The 21,088-nt window shown below is 48.0% G+C and overlaps 1 protein-coding gene across 1 annotated transcript in view; it reads left to right on the top strand.

The window, feature by feature from the left end:
• The window catches only part of LOC119383277 (Down syndrome cell adhesion molecule-like protein Dscam2), a 573,655-nt gene that overhangs the window by 171,185 nt on the left and 381,382 nt on the right, over positions 1 to 21,088 (top strand). The window contains exon 2 of the mRNA XM_049411927.1: positions 6,136 to 6,438. Within this exon, the coding sequence (XP_049267884.1) occupies positions 6,136 to 6,438 (303 nt within the window). The remainder of the gene's footprint in view (positions 1 to 6,135; positions 6,439 to 21,088) is intronic.

Here is a 21,088-nt window from a genome sequence, read left to right as displayed (position 1 = left end):
CCCAGATTGAATCGAGGTGAACCCATAATCGAAGCTGAAGCGCTTGCGCACAGCCGGTTTCACTCATGAAATTGTATGCAAAAATAGGCAAGCTGCCTGTTTACACCGCGTTAGCCGCAAGTGAGTAGGCAGCACTTTTTTTTCCTTGGGCAGGCGCTAGACGACTTATCGGTTGAGATGGAATTGTGCCCACACCTACTGTTTCGGTTATTTCTATACGTGTCTGGTAATTGATGTATGAAAGGGCAGGCGGAGAAAGCGTGGTGCTCTTGAAGCATTACGGAAGCGATTGGCGTCCATTCTCTCGTCCTCTACTCAGTTGAACAATCCCTTAGTAATAACAATTTTCGGGGTTTTACGTTCCAAAACCCCGATATGACTATGAGAGACGCGGTAGTGGACGGTTACGGAAATTTCTACCACCCAGGGTTCTTTAACATGCCCCTAAATTGAAGCACATGGGCCTCTAGCATTTTGCCTACATTGAAATGCGGTCGCTGCGGCCGGAATTTATACCCGCAATCTTCGGGTCAGCAGTCAAGCATCATAACCACTAGAACATCACGGCGGGTGTTGCAGTCCCTTCCCAGCTTTTATATTGTGACTCTATATTGGCCGAGGATGCAACAAGAATCAGTGCAATGGATGTGCTAAGCATTATTTGCGCGTAGCTTATGACTGTGTATAATAGTATCGTCCTAGTAAGATACACCACAAAATTTATACTGCGGAACTATGAATTTCACTTCCTCGTTGGTTCTCTTGCAACTGCTTACCGTCTATAGCCGGAATCAAAGACTCATTGAAACAGATTCCAGGAAAATAATCCTGACAATATACGACCCTAGGTTCGGTGTTCAGAACTTCAACTAGCATTTTTGGCTCAGCTAGAGGTTTGGCTTCCAGCGTTCACTGCAACTTTCTGTGGCAACCATGCTTCTTGTGACCAACTCTGCGCATTGCATACAAATATAGGGTTCATGCCAGCCGATCAGTGACGAGGGCCAGCTGCGTTTTCTGCGAAGGAAGGTGCTGGGCCATTGTATGTTGCTAATCCTTTCGCAAAACATCCATTCAGTCGGCAATGCGCGATTGGCGCTCAAAGACAGACAATGGAGGGGTCTTTCTACTGGACGAGCCTTTCTACTGGTTATATATTCTCAGTGGCTGACGCCACCTCTTGCTTACGCAGTACACCACAGAGTTCATGAGGCAGAACATTTACTCTACATTCTAGGACTGCAGTCTAAAAATAATCTAACATCTGTTGCACGAAGGTGGCCGCTATGGAACACCATTATCACAGCTCGTCGAAATAGAGTTCCGTGTTCTAAGGCTTTCTAAAGAGCAGCGTGTCTGCTTTTTACATTGAAGCTGCACCTGGCTAATGTTCCGTGTATTTTTCGTGTACGTTAACAAAAACTTCCGCGCTCCGATCACGTGCGAGTACCCGCAACTATCGAGTACCACACTATACATTCGCAATGCCCATGAACTAATGGTGACGCGCTGTGCGATTCAAGATGGCGCCCGGAGAAGTGTCAACCCGTTTGTTAGCATAGGAACAGATAAGACATGCCGACGTACGGCCCGTGCCACTTTCACCGGATGAGGTTATGAGCTGCACTGAAATGGATATGAGACCAAAATACTTTCGCAGACGATGGAAAGTGCTACATGTTCGCCACCTAATTGTTTGCCGCGGTGCGAAAGCTTATATTTCGGCTCCGTTACCGTGCATCAACGATGCTTTGCGAAATCCTGTGCGTGCTACAGAAAACTGCATGAACTAGGATTGACGTATGAACTGAACGGCACTCAGGGGCAGTACGTATCGAGCCTCCTGACGGATTTGCCGCACTAGTAGGCCGCTAGCGAGTAGCGCCATCGCTGCTGCACTGGACCGCATGTTTACCGTGTTGATGGTATCCAAACATATTACGCCGTCATCGTTACTTGGGCAGTCAGAAACGCGGAGTTACTTCTTCAACGGAACACAAGCATTCGACATCCCATTTAGTAGCGCTTTTGTAACCGTGCGCAATTCACTTCTCTCGGATGTTGCAGGTTCGATCAGCACGATCGAAACATAAATATCGAAAAGAATGCACACGTATGCTTTTCGCAACGTCGAAGAATTCGACGTTGCGAAAATTTGTCGAAGAACACTGTCGTTCGGAAGGTACCGATGAAGTACAGGTGAAGTTAGCAGAGAGGCGTGGATCGTGGCGGTAACTGCACGTTTCATCGCTCTAACCATTTCGCTTCCGCTGGTCGAGCTCGAGCGTCTTGGCGACATGCGGTGCTCCATGATTTCACAATAAGTTGCACTACATGAAATCCACAAGAAAAACAATGTTTTTACTTTAATCTCGCTCAAGGATATTATACATTAAATACAATCAAAGTGACTTACGAGCGTGAAAAAACACTAACGCACGAGGGGATGTGAAGTGCAACTCGCTCCTCGTGAGTTTGCAGCTGATCGCTCATCGTCGCTGTCACTCTCGGTGCTTTCACAGCCTTCTACGTCCAGTGAAAAATCCTCGTCGTCAACATGGTTTTCTTTCAACATTACTGCCGAAAGCAATCTGAAGAATTTCTCCCGCCGAAAGACTGCGACCACTCCGCGTCACCATGTTTACAACTGGAGAAACGTCTGGGCTCTGAGAACGCCTCAAAACTTCCAAAAACAAAATCGCTTGCAGTGTGCTGCCACCTTTCAACAAACGTACAAAACGAAGCGGCGCAGGGATGGCTATGAAAGCAACACACATGTGGAGGACAGCGTTGAGAGCGTTCGCTCCACGATTGCCGTGGAGCGGACACGTCCTCGAATGACTGAAATGTCGCTCGCACGGCTTTTCTGACAAAGGACAACGCGCCTTAATTTAATGTGTCGCCAACTTGAGATTTCTCAGTTATAGAAGAGCAGATCGCGAGCCCGTGCGACTTCCCGCGTACAATGTTATGTGATTCATGCACTACAAAAACACTGACCAACGCTATATGCAAGTAAAACAGGGTGAGCTTCAACTGAAAAGGTTAGACGATAACAGTTAACTAACCTACGTGTCTACGGAAAACCTCGCGAAGCTGATATGTGCACGCTGTGGGCTATCATTGAAAGCGCGACTTGCCACGTATTTTCACGAAAACTTCGCGTCTCGCAAGAACGAATCAGATTTCTCGTGTCACGGAGCGCCCGGTTTGTTCACTGATGCAGGAAACATGCAAACTCGCAGTTTTTCTTCCCTGCCAACGCGTTAACAATCGGACTAGCGCAGATGAACAAGAGAACGGCTGGCAGAGCTGCAGTTTGTCGTCTGCTGACCCTCCTCGTGGGGGTTCTGCTGACATGCGCTTTGTGGCGTGACAGACTATGGCCATTGCGAATAAGTGTTGTGCAGTAGCTATGTTTCAGCCAAGTATAGTTAGGATCCCAGAAGAGTAAAATTCCTAAAAGGAAAGACGAAGGGAACAGCAACGGGAATGTCAACGGCGTCAGCGGGTGGCAAACATCGATGAAGATCGCACCACCATTCACCACCGCTGATGCATAGAATTGACAATGCTTATAACGTGTCCAAGGTTGTACCCGAGCCGATCAGAGTGTACCATAGCGGCAAGAAGGCCACCGTCACGACCAAAAAATAATGACCCACCTTAGTGCGTACCTTTGTTCAAAATTCTACGTCACCTCTGTGCCGTGTGCTAAACGGCTTCGCTGGTCATCTACCTTAACAGAGTGGAATGGCTCACAATTTAATATTGCGTTTCTTTTTTTTTTTTGCGTGAAAACTCGGTCTGCTCGATGTGAGACCTTTCTAAAGCACGATTAGGGATGCCACAAATTGACCGCAATACCAAGCGTATATAGCGCAATGCAAAGCGTCGATCAGCAAAAATAAAAGAGAAACAGAGAGATACAGGGCTGAAAAAAATACAGGGATGTTAACCAGACGAGCTCCCAGTTTGCTTCCCTGCTCTCGGCGAAAGAAATAAAACAAAAAGAACTAATCAATCTGTGTCCCGGCCGTTTTGTATTGAGCCGCCTGTAGCCACACAGCCGAACTGCATCAGCTTCTACAGCGACGTGCGTCGACTAATTTGCTCACTCTGCCTCAGGCTTCGTTGGCCAAGCGAGATACATTTCAGGCCTCTCTTTTTTTTTCTTGTGCTCTTGAATAACTAAGACGCGCCGTATGCCTGTCTTCTACTGGCAGAAAGAGCCGTGTATCATTCGGATCGGCTATCTCTACCGTAGTAAAACCAGACCTTTGCGGGAAAAAAAACTGTATAGCATGTACTGCAAATTGTTACGGATGGTTGCAGCTAGAGAAGCAAACCTACCACTCAAGACAACAATTAATTTTTCTTCTTTTTTAGTCTATTTTACTATCATCATTCAAGCCGCTTCTGGTTGGGGATCACGCTGGTTATACCTAATGCAAGCGTGACGCCGCTGCAGTCCAAGACGAAAAGCACAGTCGTCAAGTGCACTGCTACTCTTGTATCACTCCAGAGCTGAACAGTAACGTAATAATTAATTGCATAAAGTGCTTTCAACGTCCCAAAGTTGGCGACGTGATGGCGTGGTGAGAATTCATTTCAAGCACTTGAGGTTGTTTGACGTGAATGTGAACCTAAGAATTTATGTGTTCTCACATACAATTTCCATTAGAATAGTGTCTTGTTGCTGGAAATAAAATCCTGGAAGTCGTCCCTATCAACAGAATGATAATACTATTCAGGTATTGCACCGCGTACGTTATTGTGGTGTTTTTTTATAGGAAAAGGTTGGTTTTCTACCGTGTGGCATAAAGGCACACTACCAGTATGCAGGCATCGCCTTGCTGAGGAAAATACTTTCCATTGAGTACAGTGGCATCTGCAGGCGTTGCAGATGCAAGGCATCACATACACCGCACCCTCATTGTACTACATTATTTCATACATTACTGTACTGGCTGTACATTATTTCATTCGGTATAACGTCTTGGCATGACCTTCACCGACACATACCACCCTACGTCACCTGTGTCTTAAAAAAACCGAGCTAAACGTGTGACCAGTGTTATGCAAATTTCCGCGTTAAATAGCTCCTGGGTAGGATAGAAGAATAGTTGAAGAAAAGGAAAGAGACCGTCGTAAGAAAAGGTAAGCGCGTACACCGAATTAGCAGCAGTAGTAGGTGCCGCTGTTAAATAGTCATCCTCCGTATCAGTTAGCATGCGCGTAGTGAGCATCTCGTTTTATTTAAATATTGCGACGATACAATACCAGTTGTTCGGGCTATTGTAAACACGTTTGGACCAGTAGGACTCAGAACCAGAGATACAATATAATAGCTGAACATTCGTATAAACTGGATAAATAGATTAAACTAAAATATATAAATTCAAAACGTCTTAACATGATACCACTGAATTGTTGCCGCCGCCATCACGCCCGTCGAGCGTCCACTGCGCAATTTAACGTCGAGATTCAAAGACGCGTGCAGTTGCCGTATTGTGGTACTGGGTCCGTAATCACGAAAATGTTTCTTACACTGAAACTTTTTGCAAGAGCAGGTGTCATATAGTGAAAGTGGCTTCATGAATGCAATGCCTAGAGAGGACTGAAAGGCATGATCCACAGCTTCATAAGAACGACACGTTAATGTTATGTAATGGCCACCGAGGTATTATTGTAATCTTCGGTCACTGCGTGTGGAAGGTCAACAAATTATTTGATTATATTGTTTTCTCGCGGAGCTGATTCAGCGCTTATGAAGTTGTACTGCTGAGCGCGCATTCTCGGCAAAACTTCCCGTAGCGTTGAGCCAACGTTTAAGGAGCCCGCGTGGAGAAGATTAGTTGGGAAGCCTCTACGATGTTTGCATAGTCTTGAAGGGTGAACTTGTCGTCTAGTTGGTTGAACATATCGTAGGGGAGCCGCGCGAAAGACAAGGACAAAATAAGGCACACAAACCACCAGTGCTGCGTGTGGTTGTTCGTGTGCACGCCCTATTCTGTCCTTGTATTTCGTGCTACCCCCCCTCCTTTCTGCTGTCGCCCATGTGTTCATTCGGAAGGCCGTTTCTTATTCAGCAGTTTCCCACATCTATAGCCTCCCGTTTCTTTGTGATTTCAGCGCCACCACTGTTCTTCAAGGAGGAGCCTCCCGGCTGGGTTCCCTTCCTGAACAGCACGGGTGCTGTCGTGCCGTGCTCGGCAGGCGGTTCTCCGCCTCCCACGGTCACGTGGCGCAAAGCGGACAGCGGCGCACCCGTCACCGAGCTGCCCGGTTTGCGACAGCTGAGGCCCGACGGTTCACTCGTGTTCCCGCCCTTCGGCGTGGACCAGTACCGGCCCGATGTACATGCTACCAGCTACCGCTGCGAGGCATCAAACAGCTTCGGCATCATCGGCAGCAGAGACGTCCGCGTCACAGCCGGTACGTGGCATGCCGCATGACTCTCGACGCTATACTTCTGCCACGGGGGTATGGGCGAGAACTAAATTAATTTGGTTCAGTGGTATAGCGTTAGCTCTTTCGAATAAAGAACGTATTTAACGGAAAATACCATCTATGAAAAACAAACTATATACTACCATGTACCAATAATGTTGGCTAACTACTGGCCAATGTTGGCTACTTTTGACTAACTGGTGGCTAATGCCGGCTAATCTTGGCTGTCCGCAGTGTTATAACAGCAGCATAAGCGTCGTTCGATCTCCAGTTTCGCTGCGCGGCGCTCGCGCTCCTGTCAACCTCTTCCTTCTCGGCTGCCTTGCGCCGCCCCGTACGGCAGGCGACTCTACACTCGACGAGAAAGAAACGTTTCAGGAAGTTTCCGTTAACTTCACAGAAAAATAAAAAGAAAAATAGGAAAGTAAAGGGGACGAAAGTCAGATTGACGTTGGTGAGAGCCCAATCAATATGGCCCACATTAGACTGTGATGCTGTATTATTCGCACCGCTACCGCAGCGATCGCGTTTCTGTGCACTTTCTTGGGTATTTTTGTATGCATAGTAGATATAGCCAGCTCTGGGAGCATCAGCGTTAGCCTACGCCCCTCACGCCCGTAGCAGTAGACGCGTGACGGCTTTTCCAATTCAGATGTCGTGCGGTACATGACCTTAGGAGCAGGCAACTGGCCAAGCAAGCGTTGTTGAATACTTCAAGCTTGCCTGTTGCGTCACACATAGGGTTGGAGAGATGCATTTTAACATAGAGGCTTTAAGTTGCTTAAATGGTTTGACAGGAGAAGCCCATTCGCGGATGACCGTCGTAGGAGTAAGAAGTTGGTGTGAATGTGGATAATAACAGAATGATAGGTGGCCTATAATTACGTCATAATAAAGTTGCTCAGCTGCTGCGTGAGGGAGTATGGGTTGTTGTTTTACCACTTTGAAAACTTCGTTAAAACGCTCGTGTTTGAAGGACGTAGTACAGCTTGTCATTGTGACAAGTTGAAGCGAAGTCCCGCCTAAGCGAAAGGTAGCGTAAGCCTTCACCACAGAAGTTCTGGATGCGAATACTATTGGCAAAATCGAGCGTGCGTGGCTGTCCACGTTGCTTTCACAGATACACACTATCTGTTACGGAGCAGCGCTGAAGGTAGTGCATGTGTAGTTGTGAGTCATGCCACTATTGTTTTACTGACATGATCAAGTAGAAAAGGTTGACGCCTTTTGGCGCCACCAGCTACTCCTTTTAGCTTATAAAAGAAAGGGGGGGGGGGGAAATGTCATGCATATTGTTTTGACGTTCGTAACTGGTTCCCACGGATCATCTCCCTCATCTTCACATCTCCTTCATTGCTTTAAATTATTGCTTAGCAGGGAACCAAAGGCATGTTTCGCCCAGAAAGACTTCTGAAAGGCACGATAGAACAGACAGCCATGATATATTCCCTGTGCGTACAGCAAGTCAGCAGTCTTCGCTTTTTAAGGGAATCTCTCTTTTGTGAACTCATGACTCAGCTATGGATCTTACACCGTGGAAGATAGCGGGAAGAGAGTGAATGCCTCCGGGGGCAACACACGAGAGAAACTGCTCGTCCGGAAAAGCTTCTAGAACGTTGAATGGCATGGGGCCCTCGTATACGAGTAGCTTAGTAAGTTATAGCGCTGTTTGTCTAGACTTTGTACTTTGGCAACATTCTGAAGAATTTCGGGATGTTGTCATCAGCGTTGTGTCAACTAATGCGACCAACTGTCAAAGACTTCTTCGTGGTGATCTCCAAGGGAGAATCAAAAATACATAAATCTGTGAACAAGCGCAAACGAACGCAAAGTGAGAATTTTGCCATCTGTGAGAAGCCCGTATACGTGTGACGTAGCAAACTCGAACATATCTTCTAGAAGCGTAGAATTTACATGATGCTACTTAGCAGGCGCAGGGTGATTCCGGGAATACTTGCTTCCGTAGTAATTGCGTTGCGTTAACTAATGAAATACTTCGAGTGAAACGAAATAACTTCTTTAAAAGCCTTATGTAATTTGCGCTGTTTCTAAAAACTACTAAAACCATAAATCAAACAAGTACCACGTATACTAAACATGGGTACATTTCAGCAATTGCAATTGCATACATATGTACGCAAGCCGAATAATAAAAACGCACGTTGTCATGTCTTATAGGTCGGTTTTATATCTAACTAAAAAAATGTACAGCTGTCTGTTTTCAGGCATAGAAAGCTCATTCTTGCTGGGTGCAACCCCATTATTGGCCAGCACGAGCAAAACCTGTATCGGTAAAAAATACGATGTCTTACCGTTTCCTATCGCCTACGTAACTTCAGAGTTTTGAGCGGGATGATGCGCAGTATATAAAATAACATAGCTGCGCCTTTTCATTCTCGGTCTCCATATCATCCATCCTTTTACTGCACAGACAGAGACAGCTCGTTTCTGTCACTAGTTTCAGTATTTCCCTGAGTTTGAGGCACATGCCAGATTCATGTGAAGAAGCCCGGATAAAAGCGGTCCACACTCTCCCACAGGTTCAAAGCAAAGCGCACACACAATTTGGCATTCGACAATATTGTCCTAATTTCTGACATTTGCTTGCAACAACATCTACAGCCAGACTCGGAAAAATATAACAGTCCGTGGGCGGATGTCGTGAGTGCAGAAGAGATGATGGATCCATCTTATGCAACGCAGTTTTCACCACAATGGTGGATGGGTGATAGCTCACTAAAATGTTCCAGGGCAGATTGTTTTGCAGAGGATACTCGCTCGGCATGAGCCGATAAGTGCGATACACAGGCCGATCAAGAACTTTATTCCGTGCAAAGCGAAATCGGTACCTAAACCCAGAGGCGCGCTCTACAGGAGGCATGAATAGCAAGAGGCCTCGCATACACTCGGCACTTATTCTAACACACAATCCTTGGTTTAAAAATAGTAGCAACTACTATAAGGAAATGCCAGAACCGGCAGCGCAGTGACGTCAGCACAGCGTTATATCCCCCTACTACGAGCGGTTGCTGGCATCGGCACTAAGTTCCGTTTGTTGCTGCCATTTCCTGCCAAATGATGGCCGCCGTTTTGCTGGCAATTCGGTCGCATCTACCGCCTTACTCTGCCGGCGCTCAATATCAAGCGAGCCCAGTATGCCGGCGGGCAGGCTAGTCCGATAAAAGCAATGCCAAGCGGATATTAAAGACAAGAAAGAAACCTTCTCGCCGCCACCAGTTGGTTTGGTGTCGCCAGCGCATTCCACTATACCGCGAGCGGGCCTGCACAGCGCATGCATTGCGCGCGATAGCGAGCCATGTATCCCAGCGTAGCTGCAAAGGCGGGGAATGGGCGGAGGCGAGAGAAAGAGCCGGAGCATCACGTTGGTATTCACGGCGTCGGTGGCCCGACGCAGAGCGTGTGTTTTTCCTGTCAGCGCTATAGCGCCACGCTCCGTTTTGCTTTGCGCTTATTTTTTTTTTTTGTTGTTGTTGCACGCGTTTATCTCTGTAGTAGCGGTGGCGTCAGCGATCCCGGTCGCGGCGGGACCACGGGCACGTCGATTGCGTTTTCTATTGCGCCGCCGCCCCGCCCCGCCGCCACTGTGGTGCTTGGAGAGAGAGAGAGAGGAGCGCGAAGTATAGACGCCAACAGCCGCCGCCAACTCCGAAAATTGTTCACCGGTGCCCCGCAGCCGTCGTGGTTGCACCGCGAGCGCTGCGTACGAGTGCGCGCGTACGCACGCACTTTCCTCTATCGGTTTCGGCGCACCCAATGGAATCCCGCTCGAGGAAACAAAACGCGACTCGCTTCCAAAATAAGCGAACCTAACCGCCGCGCCGGCGGGTGCCGAAGAAGTGGGGGGTGAAAGAGAGGTGCTATACGCCCGCGCCTCGCGCGAGGTGGGTCGAGATCGATGGCAGCGTTTTCTGGCAGCTACGCATGCAGCTGCATGCCACGGCGTTACCGGTGGTCGTCGCCGCGTTGGGACTGCTTCCCTCGCAGTTTTGTGGTCACACGCACTTCTTCTTTGCGATGGAAAAATGCACTTCACTGCGTGCTTGCCCACATAAGGCAAGCACGCAGTGCTTCTCCCTTTCCCTTGCAGAGCACAAGCCTGCAACACGCGAGCCACCGCGGGAGCACGTGTTCTCGAAAGACCGGGTTTGCGCCCATAGCGTGGTGCACCATAACCTATATGAATTGTACCTGTTAATGCTGTGGTAGCTGTCAGCAACGCTTCGCTGGGCGTCATTAACGGTTGGGCGTAGAATAACATCTTGGCGGTCAGCGTCCAGAGCAGGAGGAACGCGGCCCGCCTATGGAATGTGGGCGCATCGTAACGCTCTGCGCTTTACCTTTAGGTGTACGCTGAGATTTAAATTGTCACATTGGAGCTGCGTCCGCGCGCCCTTAAACAGGCGAGCGGGCGCATGTGTGTGCGTGTGTGCGTGTATGTTGTGTGTATGTTTATTAGCTCCAGGCCCCGTTTTACTGTTTCTCATGAACCAATGTAACAAGCACACAAAACTCTTGCCAAGCCCCCCTAGTTAATGGTTTCATTTTTCGTTATTTGCATATAGTTGATAACTTCCACAAATATTTTGTTTGCAAAAAAGTATAAATTGTACACTGCATTGTAGCTGGTTACCCGCAACAGTGATTATGCTGCGTCGAGGACCTTCTAGTCACCATATTCGTTAACAAGAACTGTCGGTGACGTCACGTGCAAGCTATCAATGCCTTGTGGGTCCGATGCGGATCAGCCAGAACTAGTACTTTCCCGAGCAATCTCTGCAGACGTAACACTGCGCGCACCTAACAGCAAATGCCGTGGTGCTGCTTAATGAAGAAAGATACATTTTAAAAAGACAGGGCGTGCAAACACGGACACAAGAAAAAAGTGAGGACACCACAAACGCCGTTTGTGGTGTCCTGACTTCTTCCTTGTATCAGTGTTCGCACGCCCTGTTTTTTAAATATGAATACTTACCAACATGCTCAGCTCTCTGTTATTCGAAGCTAGAAAGGAATAAACTTCGCAAGGGTGAACGTTCGGTAATCGTTGAGCACGGATGTTAGCACTGCAAATAGATAAGAACGAAGAAGGAGACGACGCGCACACAAACTTTAAACACATGATTTATTAAAACAGGTTAGCCGAGCCACACATTTACACATAAATGAGCCCACGTGCCGGAACAGAATGTCGCGCGCAGTGGTGCGACATTTTTGCTTATGACGTATAAACATAGATGAGCCGACAGATTAAGAAAGGCACAGCAATAATGTGAGGAAAGGTTGCGATATGCGACTGACATTCAATTGTAGCTGTTACCCGCCACGGTGGTGTTGTGGTTATGGTGCTCGACTGCTGACCCGCATGTCGCAGGATCGAATCCCGGCCGCGGCGGCCGCATTTTCGATGGAGGCAAAAATGCTTGAGGCCCGTGTACTTAGATTTAGTTGCACGTTAAGGAACACCAGATAGTCAAAATTTCCGGAGCCCTCCACTACGGCGTCCGTCATAATCAAACCATGGTTTTGGGACGTTAAACCCCAACAATTATTATTAATTGTAGCTCTTGTTGGAGTGAACCGTTCTTTGAAAAGACAGCGATTTTGTCAACTAACCGAGACGAACTAACTAGATGAGTAATAGAAGCCGTACGAATTTCAAATTTGAACACTGACTGTGTAAGCACGTTGCCCCTCTCTCTGTCCAGTAAACACTTGCTATGCCGAGATATGTCATTGTGTGTGATTTGACGAGTTGCTGGACTTGCTGGAATGTGTTAAAGCAAAAAAGAAACGTTTTCTGTGCATGACATTCAATTACGGCGTGTGCGCGCCATGATTACGTAAACGTGTTGTGCCTCGGTTAAAATAATGCATTTCTTGGAAGTTATCGCATGTCTTGCGTCCTCCTTCTTGTCTCATTCCAGTGTTGAACATTTGTCATTGACGTCACTAACGCTGCACGATAACATCATGTCATGAGGTCACCTAATTTGGGCAGCACGTTCTGACAGAAGCGCGAAAGATCGCGATGACTCTATAGAAACTTGGGCTGCCGATAAAGAATGTTTACCATAATAAAAAGCAGCAGAAAAATATAAAATGAAGAGCGAGAGTAGATACGCCAGCAGAATATCGAAGTTGTTCTCGGGCAGTCGTGCGATGCTTTCTCCTTCACGTCTAAAAATATTCGTCGTCATTATAGCGCTGCAAATTATAAACGTGATCGTTGAAATCTTGAGGCATGAAATAGGAACACAAGTTGAAAATGTTTGCCTGTCTCGCGTCAGTGTATTCCCGGAGTCTCGCCCCTGCACTTTCAAAGCGGGTACTTCAGCCTCGAAGTTTCTCGCGGGCCCGGGTGATTATACTGCTCGTTTTAAACGACGACTCCCTCTCGGCGTTATCGCGAAAAAAGAAAAGCGGCTGCCACCCCAGGGCGTCTTCGCCGCGTTCATCGGTCGTCGGTGGCAGCGCGGGCCTGCGAGCTGCCGATAGCGGCCGCAATCATCGCTCGTGCGAGAACTGTGCGACGCGGCCGACAGCGTGCCGTCGCGGCACGAGCGCTCCGGAAGTCGTCGAGTGTGGCTGCGACACGGCGAGAAGGAAGTGATCCGGTGAGGAGGCCTCGTTATGCAGAGTGCGGCGCGCTATCGACACAACGCGAAGAAAGTCTCTCGCCACTTGCTCTGTCGGGCTACTCTCCCTTTCCGCAGCGAAGGTTGAGGCCGTATAGGACAGGTACGGCTTTCCACGAGACGGGCAATGAACACTTAAAGAAGCTAAAATGGTCTAAATTAATTCGTAGCCCCCATACATGGTGTCCTACAACCAATGGTGCAGCTTCGGGCCGTTTAGTTGTTTACCGTTTCAGACTGTTCGCGCATTGCGTGTAAATTCTGAGATGTAATGCGAAGGGCTAAAGCAACCGGTCCCTAGACGACAACTACCGAGAAAATACATCACGCCTGACACGTTTTGCGTTTAGTGAAACGGAACATAACGCTGCACGAAACACAGGTTAGCATTTTGTGATTATTTCTATTAGTCAATTCTATGCTCGTCACTAATAAAGGGATCGTTAGACAACTCTGGGGCTTAGTTCCTTTTGTTATGAGTCAGGCTGAGTGATTAGTTATGTTAATAAAAGCAGCCGCGCGGCAACTGACGCAGATGCAGTGAGCATACAGTGCGAATATAAGTAGGATATATAAAAATCAGAATAGTGAAATTGGACAAATTAAACTGAAGATTTCGTATACGTCTCCCACTTCTTGAACGGTGCGAGCAGCGCTCTGCCTGCGCTGTCACAATGATGAACAGGCTGCGATTGGAGCAAGGACAGCCGACCGCTGCAAACAGCACTTAGGAACGAAAACTTGTATAAACGAAGGATAAGTAACATAGGCGCTAAACTTTACAATAAGCGCTTTCGCAACCATGGTGTTGTTCGGCCCATTCGCAATGTTAACAACACACATTGCATACGGTCCGGCACAGAAGATATGGCTCCATTGAACGCGGGCAGCCTAAGCATAGCTTCATACTACAAAGCATGGGTGTCGTTACATTGCACAGTATGGAATTGCTCAGAGGGACTAAAACTTCTCAAAGTTAGTAATTTATCGGAGAAGTTGTGGTATTCGCACCTCTGACAACGTTCGACCGCGTATCGCCTAATGTGTTCCAAGAATGCACACTCAGTTCTTCGTGGTACATACGCCGAGCATTGGCACACACAAACCTGTACGCGCTTTTGGTAGCTTTAAATGCCTGAATGAACCTTGCGACATCAACTTGAATATAATAGCCACACAATATATGCCACTTAAGGCATAATAATATCGCAGCAAGCCGCAGTGTATGTGATCGTGGGATTTTCATATTTATTGGCGCTACTTATTCGTGCTTGTTTTTTCGTGACTCATTACGGCGCACAAAGCCAATCGCAACTTCAGCGCGTTATGTTCTGCGATTCCTTGCAACAATTTACTAACAAACATATCGTCGCCGGCTTAGCTGCCTTCTATTTCAAAACGATCTCCAGGGTTTCATTTACTCCGAATGTGCCACCTCTGCATTCCGTTATCTGCTGAGCAGAGGTGGTATTGCGCACCGTTTGTTGTGCCTTCCAAACGCACCTGGACAGAGCTTTATATTCGTGCAGCCGTTGCATCTACTAGCCCGAGCAGATGTAGGGCCAATCTTGCCTCGAAGCGTGAACGGTGCTTTTGTATACCGGTCTCGCGTCTGACGATCGATGGTTTTTGCGCACCCACGGGATACTCTTGACAATTGCACGTTCCTAAAGAAACGAACAGGAAAAAAAAGTATGAAAAGCACACGAGAACAGTACAGCGAAGGATCCTTCCACATCCGAGTCCTCTGTGTTGCCCCGTTTATCCACTCGCAGAATCACAGTAATAAAAGACGGGAGCGTGTGAGAAACACGCCCCATGCAAGCGCCGATGAGAAGACAGATCGGTTCTATTTAAGCTGGGAGCGTCTGGGGGATTTGACCGAAGCAAGGTGCTAGCGTTTACTGTCTGTATTTTATGGGAAACAATGCCTTTCGTTTTAGTTCCAACTTTCACATCGCTACGCAGGTGCTGCTTTCTCGCAAGATTGTTTGCGGTAAAGTATTCAGCTGTGATTTTGTAAGCTCATCGAATGAGATGCATTTTTTTTTTCGAACTGCGGTAATATCTACCTTCACCAACAACTAAGACAGAGCGTAGATCTCGAAAATCAGCTGCGTTTTAGGAATGTTAACGTTTTGCGGTGATATTATGTGAGGCCCGCTATAGCCCGGATCTCTCAAGTTGGGCAAATAAAATTATTTCTGATTTAGTTCACTTCGCAGGTTCGGTTCAATTAGGTGATTGTATTCTCGCCCTGCCGGACTTGCTTCGTTCACAAATGATGCAGGCATGTACTTCACTAGCATTGGCGTACGCAAAGACAGAGGGGTGGGGGGGGCGAAATTTTAACTTTTTGTACGTATATATCTACACAAACACATGGAAATAGGCGCACAAACCATGCATCACGTAGAGTCGGACCCCCCACACCCACCAAAAAAGTTTTAGCCACGTCCCTGCGCTCTGTATATTTCTCACAAGAGCAACCTGATACTTTGTACGACAGCAAGATGGACTAGTTGGTAAGTATTCAGCACAAAAGAAGGTGGAAGTGCGAACATGAATACAGGAGAAGTCAATGAGACAACGCAAACGGCAACCTGATTTTTGTAGCTTGCTTTGCCTCACAGTGACTATTTATGCAGTGGTGCACGCTTTACAGGACCGTAATAGGAACGAAATGCTATTGTCGCGCGGAAGGAATGCCATGCTCGACAAATAATATTCGTGGTGAACAAAACCAATCCTCGGAAAATTTCGCAGAATTCGCTGACGTAATTTGAAATTGTACCCATCACTCTGAGAAGCTCATTCGCTTTATTTGCGCACCAAATTTGCTGCCACACCGTGAACACTTCGGAGTTCATAGACACAAAACTATAATTACACCGGAAAGCTGGGGAAAGTGAACGTCATCACCTCAAATTTTCGTTTTATTATACTGAGCCTTAAGTCCCCCATAAAGTTTCACGCATTGTTGTAGGTGTTTCCCGCCTACCTTTTGCATTTAAGCCACATTGTTAAGTCGCGGGTGCTCGGCTTACGCTTTTGTTCTTGGAAAGTAAATGGCGTGGAATTGAGCAAATACCACATTTCTCGCAGAGACCAAAAATGCACACGGATTTTGTTCCTGCAATTCATTATCACCCGCTGATAACGATATGTTGACGCTAGCAGTTCCATAACACTTCGTGCTCTTTGTGTGATTCAAAATTGCCTCTTGCTTTTGTAGTATCGTGATCTACTTGCTTTATCTACTTTTTACGAATGTCATAATTGCGTAGTATAGATGAAATATGTAAGAATTCTTCAGTGCACACATCACATTTTGCAATATGAATATCAGAACGAAATTCTCGTTGCCTTCGCCTATCTCTCTCTGGCATCTATACCCGTATTTTGATTTTCAAAGGGATCAATTGTAGTTGTCACCTGTCGCAAATAACAAGAACAACGAACATTATGAATGTGATTCGCTGGAAATCATCGCAGATTTGTTGCGTGATATTGCTACAATGTCACAGAGAGAAAGACAGACAAATGCAGGGAAACTGACCAACTTTCTCTTAAAGTGCAACCTTAATTAAGCAAGGTCTTATCTCCTTTTCTCAATTACCGTAGCCTAGAGCATATTGCTGAGATCCGCAAAAAAAAGTTGTTTGGGGAATCACGTCGGTTAGATTATTACAAAAAATATACAAAAAGTTATTCGGAAATTATGTGGTGCTTACGAAAGCATCGCCCAGCCTGCTATAAGCTTTAATTTCGTTAAGGGCTTTCAGTATATTATACAGGTTTCTATTGCAGTAACAGCAGGTCCAAAACATTATCACGGAAAGATGCAGCCGCGAACCGGCATTCGTAGAGCTCAATCAAACAGTGGCCTCGCAGAAGATTGTTGTTGGAATACAGGATTGGCAGTTCAGCTGAAATATTGGGTTCCCGGCTTTCCTGCCACGCAACTTCGTTTGCTGCGTGGCCTCGACTGCATACGTCGGGCTGTGTTTTTGTTTTTTCTCCTTCTTCGCATTTCCCGGACTCCAGCGTTCGCAAGCGCGTTAGCGGACGCCCGCCCGATGCATTCTTAATAGAAATAGTTCTGTACTCCCCGCACCGGGGTCGCTAGGCCGAGAACACGCCTCAGAGAGGCCGTTTCGCGGGTGGGAATGCAGAGCGAGCAGGCATTTCCTTATTGTGCTTGCATTCCCGGCACTGCATTCGAGAGCAGCGGCGCGGTCAGCGCGGAGAGCTTTCCTGCGCGGCTTTCTGGCCCATCTCTCAGCTGCGTCGCCAACTCGATGGCTGCTTGCGCCCGCACGAATGTGGACGCGTCCGAGTCAACGGCACAGTGGTCGCGGGCAAAGAAGGGCACGCGGAATAGTGCGCCCCATTGCTTCGGCAAAGAGCTGCGTGGCCTACATCCGCCTTTCGTATGGGCGATATTGTTTTTATCCGCGTGTGGCGAGTCACCCAGCAATAAAAGTCGCGCATGCAGTTATTTCTTGAATGCCTTGTCTGCATACTGCCGTTGCTCGGACCTTAACATCGGTCACCGTTGCTTTCTTTTTCTTCTCCCCTTCGTACAACGTAAAAACTAACTCCAGTGCGCTTAGATTGAGGTGCACGTTTAAGCAACCTTGATAAGCGTAGAACGTTACCTTATCTGGAAGTGTTGTCGCTCTTAATTAATTTAAAATATAAAGTGTTCTGTGTAAGACCTGAAGTCAGTTTCTACATGGCCGCGCATTTCCGCTAAGACTATTCGGTTGTAAACAACGCATTCTATAGGCCGTTTTTGTTCTCTCCGCTGACGAGCTGTCGAGAAGAAACACGCACGTTGGTTCCACCGGATCGCTTTTTAGAGGCGGCTGTATGCGTTCACTTATAATGTTGTGACGTGGCAGCTAAAACTCCCGATGGCTCCTGCGACGCTTCACGACCCATCCAGCGCTGCAACCATTCTCGGTGTCACCCGGGTAACCGCGACGCGGATACACGCACACAACGCGGCTAATCGCCGCGATCGTTTGTCTTGTCTCGCAATATACGAGCCAGTTCTTCATCGGGAACAAAGGACGAGCTTGTCAGACGAGCTGCGGCACCGACAAACCGCGCGTGTTTTGCAACGTCCAAGCAGCCTGCCGCGGCGAATAGATAAGACCCGGTTGCCGAATAGACTTCCGCGCTGCCGCTGTTCGCTGCCTTGGTTTCGCACACACATGCGCACACACGGGGCCGCCCGAGGCGTTCCCACAAAACAAAGGCATGACCCGCGAACAATGGCGAATAAGCACGCCTGTGCCATTATCTTGGCTCGCTAACAATCGCGCGCGCGCGCTCCGCGCCGGATCCTGAGCTACAAGGTGACGCCGGCGGCGTCTCGCATTGTGATTCCTGCCAGTCACGGCCTCTTCCGTGCCGGCGACGCGGCTCCCTGCTCTACGCGCGTTGAATGCCGCTAATGATGCACCGCGCGCGCGGTTCAGAAACCGGGGACAACGCGCCACGCGGGCGCGCGCACGACCGTGTAACCACGCCTGATTTCACTAATCAACCGCCGCCACGGAAGCCAGCTCAGGCGGGTTAACCGCGTGTGAACTGCGCGCTACTCGCCTGGTGGCCTTTGATGGTGCTGGGAGAGTGCAGCTTTGCCTCTCGATAAGAAACCGCCCAAGGAACGGGGTGTGTGCCTCTTCTAAGCTTCTTGCCCTTTTGTTTCGGCGGCGCTTAAGTTTGCCCGTCGGTATCCGGGGGAGGTACACCACGGCCTCCGCCCCGCCCGAGTTAGGAGAGCGTTATCGCGCCGCCGGCCTCAAGCGAGCGGCCGTGTCCCTCGGGTTCTTCGGGGATCGCTGACGCGCACCGAGCTGATAGGAAGGTCCATGGGGCACGCGATCTTTTTGCGAAGCGCCCGTCGGGGCTGCAGTTACGAGCGCTGACGGCATTGCACGCGCTTTTGCTCGAGGCCCCCGCCTCGGGCTGGTCCTCGAGCGAATGCTTCTCTGTACTTGCATGTTTGGAAATGTCACATAGACGATTCGGTGCCGACTGCCTCCTCGAGTGCTTGAAAGCTCGTAGCGCATGTAATGCAATACGAATTACTCCTCGGTTTGTGCCGCTCCTCCTAACATCTTTTCCCTGATTTCTCATCATTGTATCAAGATATGAAGCAATTATAATCATAACCCGCTATGGTAGTTTAGCACTTAAGGCGTTGCGCTGTTAAGCTCGCTGGCGCGGGTTCGATTCCCGGCCACGGCAGCAGCATTTTGTTGGGGGCAAAATGCAAGAACACCCGTGTACTTAGATCTATAGGGGCACGTTAAAAAAACTCAGGTGGTCAAAATTAACGGCGTGCCTGATAATCATATCTTGGTTTTGGCACGTAAAGCCCTAGCGATGATTATTATTTTAAGTGCAAGTGTTCTTTATTGTTAGTTTTCTTTCTTCTTTTGTCGCTTGCGGGTGACAGCGACACGATAATATTTTTACATGAATGTTTCTAAATTGTATATCTTCTACAAGTTCATCAAAAATGATTTCTCACAAAAGGGGTGGTGCTCCACTAGGGTCAGCGACAATTTGCATCACTTTGTGGTGGTCACTATACTTGTTCTTGGTCATTATCCCAGGTCGTATTTTTGCAGCATTTGGGAAGTCTCGCTAACAGTTCAGTAATGGAATAAAAATACAAGTGATAGAGCAACGGGCGTACAAACGCGCATACTCAAGCGCACTGATACGCATGCACGTTCGCGCGCACAGCTTCATTTTATGCGACCGATGCAGCGGCATTCGCGGAGAACTTGTACAATATTAAACAGGCTGTACGACACCCCAACGCAGCGTTCTTAGTTTGTTAATGCTGCCCACGCGGGCCCGTACACGCTAGTTGACGTGGGCGTGAGTTGATTCATCACCTTGGGCAGGTTGAGAAACAGCTGGCACACCCTCCTCAATCACGCGATTATCTGCTTCAATACTGAAACGGGATTGCGTAATCCTCTGCTCCCCGTACTAAATTCCTCCTTACCACATCACTCTTATACTACTCACGCTTTCGGGATTTCCTTACCTCGTGCTCCATCTGCCGTCCCGAGTACTGCGTCGCTGTCAAACGCGAATCCCTCTTAGGTGCTGTGTCTGTGAAAGGAAGAGTATACCTATTATATCACAAGATATTTCTTTTATCAGTAGCCACATAGTAGCAGCGATAATAAGAGGTTTCATAGAGCTAACCTTGGTGTGGCACGGCTCCTTTATAATTTGCGTAGGCCGCAGCTTCAACAAATATTGAGGACGGAAATATGGCATGTTTGTCTTGTGTTTACATAATTCACCGAAACAGTAATTTCGCAACGGCGTTGCTGCGATCGATAGTGACCGCCTGCCACGCTTTTCCGTAGTTTGATTTATAAGCACAGAGGAAAACAATGATGCGAAATATTTCAGTATTCTCGTAAAATGCAGGGCTAATCAAAACGAAACATTTTCAGAGGATGTCATCTTAGCGTCCCCTGTGATTTGAGATCACGTATTCTAGCTCGTTAACTTTGCTCGTCACTCATCTTCGCTGTAGGTGTTTCGTGCACTCCCACTAAACGGCAGGAAGTGGAAGATGGAAGCTTGCGATGAAAAAGCCCGTAAACAGGGGGTGGGTGCTCGAGCCGACGTTTCGACAAGTGGACTTGTCTTCTTCAAGGCTGGAACTTGTCTTCTTCAAGGCAGTTCCAGCCTTGAAGAAGACAAGTCCACTTGTCGAAACGTCGGCTCGAGCACCCACCCCCTGTTTACGAATTTTTTCAATGCACTCCCACTGTTTCACAAATGAGAGCGGAAGCTTTAAGCGCCGCTGTGCCTCTGGATAAGTTAATCAGCGCGCGAGTAAAACGTCAGTATTGGTTTGCGTTAGCATCCTCTGTTGCCCTTAAATTACGGCTCCTCTTGGAGTTGTAATGCTGAAGGCTGAAGACAAG

This window comes from Rhipicephalus sanguineus, chromosome 1, assembly GCF_013339695.2.
Source record: "Rhipicephalus sanguineus isolate Rsan-2018 chromosome 1, BIME_Rsan_1.4, whole genome shotgun sequence".
Lineage (NCBI taxonomy): Eukaryota > Metazoa > Arthropoda > Arachnida > Ixodida > Ixodidae > Rhipicephalus > Rhipicephalus sanguineus.
Note: the sequence above shows the minus strand (reverse complement) of the source record. Positions and strands in the feature narration are given on the sequence as shown.